Consider the following 14,406-nt stretch of genomic DNA (forward strand, 5'->3'; position numbering starts at 1 on the left):
TTAATTTTTTTTATGTTATTAACTTTTAAAATGGAGTGAGCATCTGATACAGTAAATAACAAAGACCATATGCTTTATAAGTTTAGTTTTCAAAGTTGTGAAGATGGGATTCAGGTCTTACATACTCTTATTGCCAAGCAATTAAGTGACAAATGATCACAACTGGCTTGTCTGTGTGGATCTGAAGACATCAAGGAAAAGGTACCCAATGGGAAGAAAGAGCAAGTTGAAGGGAAGGACATTCTTGAAGTCTGCTTTCGAGTGTCTGGTAACAGAGGAGTGAAGCCCCGTCAAAAAGTGGAAGATATAGGAGGCAAATCCATGCTTTCAGGCCAGGAGAGCTAACCAGCCAGCTATTTCTGCCAACTAATATATTTCCCAAATTCATGTTTTAAGCAGACCAGCCACTTAATGTCCCCCTCCCCCCCCCACACACAGTTTTTATTGAGATGTAAGGGAGATGTAAGGGAGTTTTAGTTGTAGAGTGCAGTTATTTTGTATATGTAACTATTGGCAAATGATTACAATAATGTTCATTAACAGATCATCCCCTCACACAGTGCCAATTCTGTATGTGTGTGTGTGTGTGTGTGTGTGTGTGTATGAGAGAGAGAGAGAGAGAAACGTTTAAATCTGCTCTCTTAGCAATCTTCAAATGTACAACACAGTACAGTATTGTTAGCTATAGTCACCATGCAGTACATTACATCTAGCCACTTAGCATTTGTACGGGAATGGTTTTTGACTCAACTATCATGGCTACTCAAATGGACCTGCTCCAGGGCAGGTCTGTGAGATGTGCTACTCAAAGTTGGGTCAGCATTTGAGTACCTGAAAGGAAAAATGCCAGATAGATACAAAAAGTAGGAAACTATGGAAGACATGCCAGGATGGGAATCCAACTTCTGCTTTGTGTTTTTAGCCTATGTATTTCTTGGTATGAATCATGACAAAGGCTGAAAATATTAGAGGCAGGTTAAGTTGGTTTGCTAACCACTTAATGAAACACTTGTAGGAACTGCAGGTGCCTGAAGTGTAGAGCCAGACTCCGAAGGAAGGAGGATTAGAACCCATGAAAAAGCAGCAAATGAAAGAAGGCAGTGTTTGATTGAGTGCTAAATCAATTGCTATGCTCTGTGGGTGCTGGAGCAGGAGAGACGAACGTGAGGGGCAGTGGTTAGAAAGGACTCGGCCAAGTTCTGGAAGAGGACTTGGCTGGTCCAAGAGAGAGATGACAGTTTGTCCAATTTTCCTCATTCTCGCCTTCTGACAGGTCACATATCAGAGTTTTATTCACTTCACTGCATTAGAGCATTTAAAACACTGGGTACAAACTACATACTGGTTTATATCTTCTCTCTCATTATTTCACGCATATTAATTTCTCAAAAATAGGAATATTTGGGGGGCGCCTGGGTGGCTCAGTCGGTTAAGCGGCCGACTTCGGCTCAGGTCATGATCTCGCGGTCCATGAGTTCGAGCCCCGCGTCGGGCTCTGTGCTGACAGCTCAGAGCCCGGAGCCTGCTTCAGATTCTGTGTCTCCCTCTCTCTCTGCCCCTCCCCTGCTTATGCTCTGTCTCTGTCTCAAAAATAAATAAAACATTAAAAAAAATTAAAAAAAAAAAGAATAGGAATATTTGGTACCTGTACTGAACGCTTCGTATCTAGGCCATGTCACAGCTGACACACAGCATACTAATATGGGTGTATACCAGCGTCATGTGTGTGTGCCCAAGGTTTGGGGTGAGGAACCGATGGGTAAAAGAAACTTGAAGGATAGAGCTGAGCAAGCCTGGGACTAGATCACAGCGATAGTAACTTTCTGTGGCAGAATGTGATCTTCTCGAGATAGTGAAGGGAAGATCTGATCAAACCTTCCATGTCTAATTAACTATGCTCAGGCACCTCAAAGGAGTGGCAACTGAAATGTCTGCCAGACCCTTATTTCTTTTGGCCTAGAAATCCAAAGTATAGGTGACATTCAGGACTAAAACTCTACAAGCACACCTATCTCCACACAGATTATTTCAGGCCAACTCACCCACTTGACTGTTTTGCTTAGTAGGTCTAAACTTTGCACTGAAACAGAGTTTGAGTTTTATGTCAGCATTCTTGTTGACCAAAGTAATTTTTTCTGGCGTGAAGGAAGCATCCACAGATACATCAGCGATACTCTGTGACCTGAAAGACATAAACGGAAACAGATATTTTCCTGCCAAGTGCACACGTGATAACCTTTACCTAGAGGACCCAGGGCCAGCATTATCTAATCATTCTCTGCATGATCTAAGCACTTTAGTGCTATTTCATATTTGAAAGCCCTAAAATAGCATCTAGGGATAATGTCTTTTGTGTTTTGTGACTGTATTGCCAGCCCAATCCACATTTAGTATTTGTTTAATGCATGCATGAGTGCAGGACGTGAGTCTGCAACCTCTTTGCAAATAAATTTCCAAAGTCACGGTCCCTGTTGTGTTTTGCCAGCTGGAAGCAGTGATGTCTCCTCTTCCCACAAATGGAGGGGACAGAGCGGGTGGCAAGGTGGGGGTGGCAGGGCTGAGGAGGGTCTCCCTGTCGCCTCCCTTAATAGTTGCCACCGATTCTTGGATGTGTGGCTTATGACCATGATGGTGGCAACTAGCGTGACACTAGAAAGTGGCGGAGGCATCTCTCGGGCAGGGTGCTACACATTTCTGACTCTGGCACAGCCCTTTAGATATCTGAAGGGCTTTGCCATACACATGGCCTCATTTGCTCCTGTAACAGTCCTGTGAAACAGAACAAATATTGTCTCCCTTTTATTGGTGAAAAAGTCTGAAACAAAAGAGAAAACATTTGGTAACTTCTCACTTTACTGAGTAACAGTTAGCAAGTAAGAAATTAGAACCCATGGTCTCCTAGTTCCTCTGCCAGTAAAATTGTCAACTTCATCATAATGACTCTTTGTGTACACGCTCCAGTATTTACAAAGCAGCAAGCAGAAATGAGTAACTTCATTGTTTTGAAAAATACAAGAAGATGCAGAAAACATTTTTTTTTTAAATTTCAGCAACCACCTGAAGGACTTGAGTCAATTGAAAAACTGACTTAATTAAAACTCATTAATCAGGTACCTATAAGGCCCCCTAGTAAGCAGTCCTAAAATATCCAATAGCAAATGCAATGTGTCCTCAGACCTACAAGATCTAAAATGTCTATGTGAATGTTTTCTGTAAGTCAATCTCTTTCTTTAAGTCAATCTTTTATCCCAGTGTAGATGGTGCCACTGATTTAAAAAACAAGTTTACAAAATCATTTCAAATTATTCTCAGGAAGTTACCCAGAAAATCCAGTCTCAGCACCTTGTAAGAATGTGACCAGAGAGGTGCCTGGGTGGCCCATTTAATTAAGCGTCTAACTCTTAGTTTTGGCTCAGGTCATAATCTGATCTTTGTGGGTTTGAGCCCCATATCAGGTTCCACACTGATAGCATGGGGCCTGCTTGGGATTCATTCTCTCTCTCTCTTTCAAAATAAATAAATTTTAAACAAACTATTTAAAAAATTTAAAAAAAAATGTGACCACAAAATGGCATGAACCTAGCTTGACTAATCATTTCAATAAATTGATCTGACTCCATGTATCTTGACTTGTTTGAAGAATCAAGTCCACCTTCAAAGAAAAAACTTTGGTCCTCACTGACTATATTAAAAGGGAGTGTCAGGGTATCTGGCTGGCTCACTGGTGGAGCGTACAACTCTTCATCTCAGGGTTGTGGGTTCGAATCTCACTTTGGGTGTAGAGATTACTTAAACAATATAATCTTTAAAAAAAAAAAAAGGAGTGTCATAGGATAGTAATAATCCAGGCTACCAAGGATGAAGCCCACCAAGATGGCTCGAGGGTGGTGTTCACTGAAACATGATTTCTAATAAAATTAAAAAAAAAAAATAAGTCATGTGACTGTGTTATCATACCTTGTGTTTCTCTAGTAGCACACTACTCTTAACTGATTTTATTCAGTAAATACATTTTATAATTTTTCAGTCTTAGATATCATCCAGGAGTTTTTTCCCCACATTAAGTTTTCATTAAGATGATGCACTCAAAATAATGCATTTTGTCTTTTAAAAGCACAAGTGAAATATTGTAAATAGTTCAATAAGACTCTGAAACAACACATAGATATGTGATGTTTTTCTGTTCTTGAAGTATTTGGACTTTTAAAGCACATTTTTCAACAGAGACAAACGAATGAATGAAATATATTTTTGAGGAGGACTCTTGATCAAATTCTTAATTTCCTTCTGATTCCAATCCCTGGCCAACCCCATATATTTATTTTTGTCCTTGAATCACATAGCCCTGGAATCCCTTATTGTTCCTCCCTGCTCTTCAACTCCTACCGAGGTCAATGGGAGGTCAGCTAAACCTAAATAATGGCTTCTTGTTTATGACTAATAATTTCAAAAGTTACTTCATAACCACATGAGAAATTACACTTTACTTGTGTGGTCTGAATGTTCAGTATTTTTTAGGGCATTCTCATGAGGTTTCCTTTCTGTGAGCTGAGGTAAGGCTATTTGAAAGATAATATTCAGTAATATCTTGGATACCATTTCAAAGCCTTTGTCTTTTCTATGTACTTTTTCTGCTCACCATATAGAGAAGAGGCACTTGATGGCAACACTAAGCAAATTTTTTTTTTCTCCCACGAGGAAAAACACATTTCTTCCTTTATATAAACCATGATCCATAAACGTCCTAGAGTCTTTTATATTGCATGTGGTATTTCCACAATTCCTGCACAGCTATCTGCTGCTCTACTTAGCAGGTCATTTTTTAGTTAGCTAGTTTGTGTCTGGCTCTCCATGGACTCACCAGAGCTGAACCACTTGTCCAAAGGCACCAATGGACACATCAGTGATGGAATCCCCATTTAAATCACTGTAGCCATCCAAAGATCTCCCAAAGTACTGGAGATGGCTCCTAAAGGCTCCATCAGATCCCAAGATTTTCTGAAAGAGCAAGTTTGACATGAACTTATAATGCACAACAACTGAAGTAGAAAAAAGGAGCTTTTATACAGCACTGTTAGATTCTCTATATAGCCACTTCTCAGGTTGTTTTATTCTCCACAAAATTCCATTGGTTTTTCAATCACAGCCTTTCTCATCGGTTGATCATTCTTGCAGCCACGTCAAAGAACCAGCATGAATCTTTTAATATAAAAATCACAAAGCAGAAGGAGATGAGTGGACAGAGTGGGATTTGAAGGTTGTGATTGCTCTCTTAGCCCACTTCCTTCAGGACTTTACTGGAAAGTTGCCTGATAAATGAGGTCCTCTTGGTCACCCTTTAGAATATCTGATAACTGGGGCGCCTGGGTGGCGCAGTCGGTTAAGCGTCCGACTTCAGCCAGGTCACGATCTCGCGGTCCGTGAGTTCGAGCCCCGCATCAGGCTCTGGGCTGATGGCTCAGAGCCTGGAGCCTGTTTCCGATTCTGTGTCTCCGTCTCTCTCTGCCCCTCCCCCGTTCATGCTCTGTCTCTCTCTGTCCCCAAAAAAATAAATAAACGTTCAAAAAAAAAAATTTAAGAATATCTGATAACTCCCATACCTGAACTTTAAAAAAAATGTTTTTAAATTCCCTATCATTTATGATGGTCTGAACCACTTTATCTCATTTATTTTCCCTTAGTCTTGACAAAAACGTAAGATCCACGAAGAGCAGAATTTTATCTGTCCTGTTCTTTATAGTATATCCAGAACCTAGAACAGGTTCACTAAGTAGTTGTTTGATGAATGAATAAAGTTCTAAAATAAGTGTTATAAATTGGATTGTCTGCATGGTTAGTCCCTAGCTCTCACAGGATGATACTCACACGTCAATACATCACCATGAAACTCACGGATTACCTGGGAATACTTCATGCGAATGGTGCCCTCGTAACCATTGTAGATGTACACAGCTCCAGAGTTCTGATTTTCCAAAGGTGAACCGACTATTACATCATTAAAACCATCCATGTTGATATCTGAAAGAGCTGCAATCGCTGAACCAAACCGAGCATTTTCAACACCCTTAGGGCCTTCAAGAAATTGGTGCCAATTCAAAACGCCCTTGGAAAGGGGAAAAGGGGATGATTAAAGCAAAACCTGATAATTTTTATCATTACAATTCACAGCAAGTGATGCCCAAACCAATTTTTAAACTGTGAAAAGTAGACAATTTTGAATCTAGATTTCAAAATCCTCTACTTATGATGAGAATCATACCTAAGAATTCTAGCAAGTAAATTCATAGGATATGTGCTCATAGACCAAAGTGAAAGGAGGGAATTCTCTTTACGGTGACTGTACAACCTACGTAAAACTATCCATACCTTTGGCTCCTTTTCCCCTAAACATTAGACTCTTTACCTGTTTCCAAACCTTTTGATTTAAAATTTGCTGATGAAAATATACTAGTATCTTAAATAAAATTAAGGTGGAGACACAAAAAAACACAGTATCTTAATTTAGACCTTTACTTAAGAATTACTGAAGAGTGGCATAACTATAATGGGATAGGAAGTCAAAAATGAGACAGGTAGGTTCTGGTCCAAGGTGGCAACCCTGAACTCACTTCCTCCATGGAACATACCAAATTACACCTATTAAAAGGATAATTCCTCCTGAAAAAGAACTGAGGGCTGACTGAACAGTTACTGAACAACCAAAGATAGAAAAAATGGCAAGAGAACAACAAGAGAGATGGGAGCACAGTAACAAAGGGAAACTGATGCAGTGGGAATGCATAGTACTGAGCGACCAGGAACAGATTCCTCTATTCTTGGCACAGAAAATAAGCCACAGTTTACAAGAGCAATTAGCATAGAAGATGTGGTGTGTGTGTGTGTGTGTGTGTGTGTGTGTGTGTATACACATACACACGTATATGTACATGTACCTGTATATGTACAATATGTATACATGTATATGTATATGTATAATGGAATATTACTCTGATCAAAAAGAATGAAATCTTGCCATTTGCAACACCATGGATGGAACTAGAATGTATTATCATAAGCAAAATAAGTCAGGCAGAAAGACAAATACCATATGATTTCACTCATTTGTAGAATTTAACAAACAAAACAGATTAACATAGGGGAAGGGAAGGAAAAACAAGGTAAGAATAGAGAGGGAGGAAAACCATAAGAGACTCTTAACTACAGAGAACAAGCTGAGGGTTGCTGGAGGGGAGGTGGGTGGGGGATGTCTAAATGGGTGATGGGTAGTAAGGAGGGCACTTGTTGGGATGAGCACTGGGTGTTATATGTAAGAGATGAATCACTAAATTCTACTCCTGAAACATTATATTATATGTTAACTAACTTGGATTTAAATAAAATTAAAAAGAAAAATAAAAGCAATCAGCATATAAAATAGACAACACTAGAACTCTGCCACATGGTGGAGGCAGTTTTAAAAGGGCCAAGGAGTGGTAGCGACACTCTCTTCCCTTCTATCTTAGAAGCACAGACTGGAGCAGGGTCCGAACACCCTAATTAGTGGGTTCGGATGCCATAACAGGCAGCTCTCAATACTATTAAACAAATTTTTTTAATGTTTATTTTTGACAGCAAGACTGAGAGTGCATGTGCCCGAGTTGGGGAGGGGTAGAGAAAGAGAAGGGGCACAGAATCTGGAGTAGGCTCCAGGCTCTGAGCTGTCAGCACAGAGCCCAACGTGGGGCTCATACTTGGGAATGCTGAAATCGTGACCTAGACCGAAGTCAGACACATAACCAACTGAGCCACCCAGGTGCCCCATGGTCTCAGCACTATAAATGGCAGGTCTGGTCATCACAGGGAGCTTGCCACCTCAGCAAGCCCAGGGTCTGCAAGCCCACACCAGCTTCTGTGGTACCAGGACACAGAAAATAAGCTGTGGAATTTTAGGGCTCCCTTTGTTTTTGTTTTAAATTTAATTAAAAAAACCAAGTTTTTATTTTTAAATTTTTAAAGTTTAAAAGAGTAACTAGCATATACCGTCCAGCTCCAGCCAGCCAGCAAAAGCCACCAAGCACACACAGTCTGCACAAGCGGACACCATACACAAGTACCATTCACCATCCTTCAAGTTCAGGAGCAATAGCCATTCTCCCTAATCCTCAGAAACAAAGTCAAGCAAAATGCAGAGACAGAGGAATACATTCCAAAAGAAAGAAGGAAAAACCGTAGAAAAAGAACTAAATGAAACAGATAAGCGACATGGTGGATAAAGAATTTAATGATTGTGAAGATACTGGGCTTGAAAAAAACGTGGAAGATCTCAGTGCCACTTTCAATGAAGACATGGAAAATATTAAAAAGAGCCAGAGTTGAAGAATATAATAACTGAAATAAAAACACACTAGAGGGAATCAACTGTTTATTAGAAGATGCAGAATATACCAGCAACCTGGATGACAGGGTAATGGAGAGCATACAAGTTGAACAGCAAAAAGAAAAAGGAATTTTTAAAATCATGATAGATTAAGAGAGCTTGTGGACAACATCAAGCAAACATTCATATTATAGGGGGTCGGAGGGGGAGGGGGAGAGGGAGAGGGAGGAGGAGGAGGAGGAGGAGGAGGAGGAGGAGGAGGAGGAGGAGGAGAAGGAGGAGGAGGAGGAGGAGGAGAAGGAGGAGGAGGAGGAGGAGGAGGAGGAGGAGGAGGAGGAGGAGAAGGAGGAGAAGGAGGAGAAGATAGAAGTGTATAGAAAACTTATTTGAAGAAATAAAAACTGAAAACTTCCTTAACCTAGGGAAGGAAATAGACATTCAAGTCCACAACAAGTTCCAAACAAGATGAACCCAAGGAGGTTCACACCATGGCATATAATAATTGAAATGTCAAAAGGTTACAGATAAAGAGACAATCTTAAAAGCAGCAACAGAGAAACAAGAAGTTACTTAGAAGGGAAAAATCTATAAGACTCTCAGCTTATTTTTTCAGCAGAAACTTTGTAGGCCAGAAGGGAGTGGTATGATATATTCAAAGTGCTGAAAGGAAAAAACCTGCCACCAAGAATAATCTACTAGGCAGGGTTATCATTCAGATTTGAAGGACATACAAAGAGTTTCCCAGACAAATGAAAGATAATGGGAGTTCATCACCAGTATACCAGCCTTACAAGAAATATTAAAGGAACTTCTTTAAGTGGAAAAGAAATGGCCATAATTAGGCCTAAGAAAATAGTGAATAAAAAGCTGTACAATATGACAACATATACATAGAATGTGGAGAAGGGAGTAAAAAGGGAAGAGAAGGGGAAAAAGAAAAAGGTTTTCCCTTCCCCCGTTGGAATGTGTATGAACTTAAATGACCATCAAATTAATGCAGACTGCTATCTACTTATGATGTTACGGTAACCACAAACCCAAAACTTATCATACATACAGAAAAAGAAAGCTAACACTATAGAAACTCACCAATCACAAAGAGAATGGGAAGAAAAAAGGAGAACAATAAAACAACCAGAAAAATTTAAAAATGACAAAAAGTACATACCTATCAATAATCACTTTAAATGTAAATGACCTAAATACTCCAACCAAAAGACATAGGGTGACAGAGTGAATAAACAAAACAAAAGCAAACAAACAAACAAGACTCATCTATATGCTGCCTGTAAGAGATTCACCTCAGACCTAAAGACACATTCAGACTGAAAATGAAAGGATAGAAAAAATATTCACCATGCAAGTGGAAGTGAAAAACAAAGCCAGGTAGCAATACAATATCAGACAAAATAGGCTTCAAAAAAAAAAAAAAAAAGACCATAATAAGAGACAAGGCATTCCATAATAATAAGGATCAATCCAACAACAGGATACAACAATTGTAAATATCTACACACCCAAAACTGGAGCATCCAAATATATAAAGCAAATATAAATGGACAAAAAGAGAGAAATGGATGGTAATACAATAATAGTAGGGGACTTTAATATCCCACTTACATCAATGGATAGATCATCCAGATGGAAAAAACAATAAGGACAGTGTCTTTGAATGTCACATTGGACTAAATGCACATAACAGATATATACAGAACATTCCAACCCCAAACGACAGAATACACATTATTTTCAAGTGCACACGGAAGATTCTGTAGAATAAATCACATGTTAGGCCATAAAACAAGCCTCAATAAATTTAAGATTGAAATCATACCATGCATCTTTTCTGATCACAATAGTATGAAACTAAAATAAATCACAAGAAAAAAAAAAAAAACTGGGAAAAAACACATGGACACTACACAACATGATACCAAAAAACCAATGGGTCAATAAAGCAAAGAAAAAAAAAACATGGAGATGACTGAAAATAAAAACACAATGGTCCAAATTCTTTGGGATGCAGCAAAAGCAGCTCCAAGAGGGAAGTATACAGTGATATAGACCTGTGTCAAGAAATCAGAAAAAGCTCAAACAAACAATATAACCTTACACTAAAGGAACTAGAGAAAGAAGAACAAACAAAAACAAAAGGTGAGTAGAAGAAAAGAAATAATAAAAATCAGAGAAGAAATAAATGGCATAGGCAAAAAAATAAATAAATAAATAAACTGAGTTGGTTCTTTAAAATGGTAACCAAAATTGACAAACCTTTAGCCAGATTCATCAAGAAAAAAAAAGGACCCAAATAAGAAATGAGAGAAAGTAACAACTGACACCACAAAAATATAAAGGATTATAAAAAAATTATAGACCTACAAACTAGGCAACCTAAAGGAAATTGGTAAATTCTTAGAAACATACAATATTTCAAAACTGAACCAGGGAGAAAAAGAAAATATGAACAGACCCATTATAAGTAACAAAACTGAACTGGTCAAAAAAACACCAAAAAATAAAAAAAATCCAGGACCAGATGGATTCACAGGGTAATTTTACCAGCCACTTAACAAAGAGTTAATACCTATTCTCCTCAAACTATTCCAAACAATGGAAAAGGAAGGAAAGCTTCCAAATAAATTCTACAAGGCCAGTATTACCCTGATACCAAAACCAGACAAAGACCCCACAAAAATAAAACTATAGGCTAATATTCCTGATGAACATAGATGCAAAAGTCCTCAGAAAAATATTAGCGAATTAGCAACAATACATTAAAAAGACCATTCACCACAATCAGGTATGATTTATTACAGGAATGCAAGGATGGTTCAATATTTACAAATCAATCAATGTCATAAACCACACCAACAAAATGAAGAATAAAAATCATGGTCATCTCAATAGATGCAGAAAAAGCATGTGACAAGATTCAACATCAATTCAAGATAAAAACTTTCAAAGTGGAGTTAGAAGGAAGACACTTCAACATCATAAAGGCCATATATGAAAAACCCACAATAATATCATACTCAATGGTGAAAAACAGAGTTTTCCCCTCTAAGGTCAGGAACAGGATAAGGATGTTCACTCTCATCATTTTTATTCAATATAATACTAGAAGTCCTAGCCACATCAATCAGACCAAAAAAGAAATAAGAGGCATCTATGGGGGTAAAGAAGAAATTAAATTGTCACTATATGCAGACAACATGATACTGTATAGAGAAAATCCTAAAGACTACACCAAAAAACTACTGGGAGCAATAAATTCAGTAAAGTGGCAGGATGAAAAATTAATACCCAGAAATCAGTAGCATTTCTATATACTAACAATGAAGCTGCAGAAAGACATTAAAATGTCATTTACAACTGCACCAGAAATAAAATATCTAGGAATTAACTTAACCAAAGAGGTGAAAGACATATACTCCAATCAGTATAAAGCACTGATGAAAGAAACTAAACACAACACGAACCAATGGAAACACATTCCATCATGCTCATATTAATATTGTTAAAACGTCCATACCACCCAAAGCAATCTACGCACTGAATGCAATCCCTATCAAAATACCAACAGCATTTCTCACAAACTAGAACAAATAATACTAAAATGTGTATAGAACTACAGAAGACCCTGAATAGCCAAAGCAATCTTAAGAATGAAGCTGGAGACATCACAATTCCAGGTTTCAAGATATACTACAAAACCATAGCAATAAAAACAGTATGGTACTGGCACAGAAAGAGACACACAGATCAATGGAACAGGTTAGAGACTCCAGAGATAAACCCACAATTATATGGTCAGTTAATCTATGAAAAAGGAGGCAAGAAGAGACTGTGGGGGAAAGACAGTAGTACTAGGAAAACTGGACAGCTACATGTTAAAGAATGAAACTGGACAATTTTCTTACACTGTACACAAAAATAAACTCAAAATGGATTAAATACCTAAATGTGAGACCTGAAACCATAAAAATCATGGAGGACGACACAGGCAGTAATTTCTCTGATGTCAGCAATAGCAACATTTTTCTAGATATGTCTCCTGAGGCAAGGAAAACAAATGCAAAAATAAACTATTGAGACTACACCAAAAATAAAAAGGCTTCTGCACAGCAAAGGAAATCACTGACAAAACAAAAAAACAACCTACCGAATGGGAGAAGATATCTACAAATGAAAGATCCAATAAAGGATTAATAGTCAAAATATATAAAGAACTTCTACAACACCAAAAAAACCCAAACAATCCAATTAAAAAATGGACAGAGAACCTGAATAAACATTTTCCCAAAGAAAACATAGATGGCTGACTCATAACAAGATGCTCAACCTCACTCATCATCAGGGAAATGCAAATAAAAACCACAATGAGATATCAACTGACATCAGTTAGAATGGCTAAAATAAAAATGACAAGAAATAACAAGTGTTTGCAAGGATGTGGAGAAAAAGGAGTGCCCTTGTGCACTGGTTGGTAGTATGGTAAATTGGTGTAGCCACTGTGGAAAACAGTGTGCAGTTTCCTCGAAAAATTAAAAATAGAAATACCATATGGTTCAATAATTCCACTATTGGATATTTGCCCAAAGAAAGCAAAGACTTACTTGAAAAGATATATGCACTCTTATATTTATTGCAGCATTATTTACAACAGCCAAAATATGGGAACAACTTAAGTATCCATCAATAGACAAATGAATAAAGAAAATGTGTCCACATATGTGTGAGTATTACACAACCATAAAAAAGGAGGAGATTGTGCCATTTGAGATAACATGAATGGAAATGGAGGGTATTATGCTAAGTGAAATAAGTCAGAGAAAGACAAATACCATATAATTCTACTCATAAGTGGAATCTAAAAAAAAAAAAAGTAAATGAATAAATAAAAAGCAGAATCAGACCCATAAATACAAAGAACAAACTGGTGGTTGCCAGAGGGGCAGGGGGTAGGGTTGGGCAAAATAGGTGAAAGGGAGAGGGAGATACAGGCTTCCAGTTATGTAATGAATAAATCACAGGAATAAAAGTCACAGCATAAGGAATATAGTGAATGATATTATAATGTAAAAGGACAGATGGTAGCTACATTTGTGATGAACATAGCGGGATGGGACGTGTAAACTTGTCAGATCACTTTGTTATATACCTGAAGCTAATGTAACATGGTGTGTCAACTATATTCAGAAAAAAAAAAAAAAGAAAATGAGATTGTTAATGTCACATTATAAAAAAAAATAAGTCTGCCTAAAATTTTTTTTCTTGTAAAAGACAGGTTTTTTTTTTTTCCAGATTTTGAAATCAAGAATGGAAATAATTCATGACTTCACAAGAGAGCAATGCTCCTCATCCATGAAACGGGGTCAGTGTTGATTCTTTCTTCTCTATAATAATCTTATGGAAATCACTTTGTTATGAAGATTGACAAAGTATTATGAGAACTTCTCATCTTCAACAATGATAATTCAGAATATTTGACAAGAAACATTTAAGAAACTAGGGTTTTGTTAAATTTTTAAACAATTATATTTGCCCCTCCCTTATTGAATATTCAATTACACATCTTTAAATGCTTTAGAACTGTTTTAATTGCTTCTATCTGAGAGCTAATGTTTACATTAATTTAAATAAGTAAGGTAGGACAAACTACCACAAAAGCAAAGCATAATATTTATTATATTAACATCAGCTTCTCTTTTTTCCATCCTTTCTCTAATTTTCTAGGTCAACTTGTGCTTTTAATTTTGGTTTTCTTTTCAGTTCCGAGTTCATTATACTTCTGGGCATGGACTTAGAGAGCATAGTCCAGTTAGTGTATGCTAAGTTTTATGTGCAAGGACTAAAAATTCCAAGAGCTGGGTATACGCATACCTAACTGCTACACTAAGCAACAGAATTTGACAAACTAATGTAGAAAACATCCAGGATTATATGAAAGTTTGCAAAGTGCCTGGTACAATTTGACTTTTTCACTGTAAAATGTGAACAGGATAGTTCTGTTATTATGATCTCTTCACAGTAAAGAAGAATAATTGAAT

The 14,406-nt window shown here is 37.5% G+C and overlaps 1 protein-coding gene across 2 annotated transcripts in view; it reads right to left on the bottom strand.

Moving 5' to 3' along the window:
• ITGA2 (integrin subunit alpha 2) overlaps positions 1 to 14,406 on the bottom strand; it is a 109,685-nt gene that overhangs the window by 26,905 nt on the left and 68,374 nt on the right. For both annotated transcript variants that reach the window (XR_003971848.1, XM_030330057.1), the window contains exons 14-16: positions 5,900 to 6,103; positions 4,862 to 4,998; positions 2,043 to 2,182 (exon numbers count right to left, since the gene is read on the bottom strand). Coding sequence is in view for 1 of the 2 variants with exons in the window: in XM_030330057.1 (XP_030185917.1) it covers positions 2,043 to 2,182; positions 4,862 to 4,998; positions 5,900 to 6,103 (481 nt within the window). In the remaining variant the exon portion in view is untranslated. The remainder of the gene's footprint in view (positions 1 to 2,042; positions 2,183 to 4,861; positions 4,999 to 5,899; positions 6,104 to 14,406) is intronic.

Source organism: Lynx canadensis, chromosome A1 (assembly GCF_007474595.2).
Source record: "Lynx canadensis isolate LIC74 chromosome A1, mLynCan4.pri.v2, whole genome shotgun sequence".
Taxonomy (NCBI): domain Eukaryota; kingdom Metazoa; phylum Chordata; class Mammalia; order Carnivora; family Felidae; genus Lynx; species Lynx canadensis.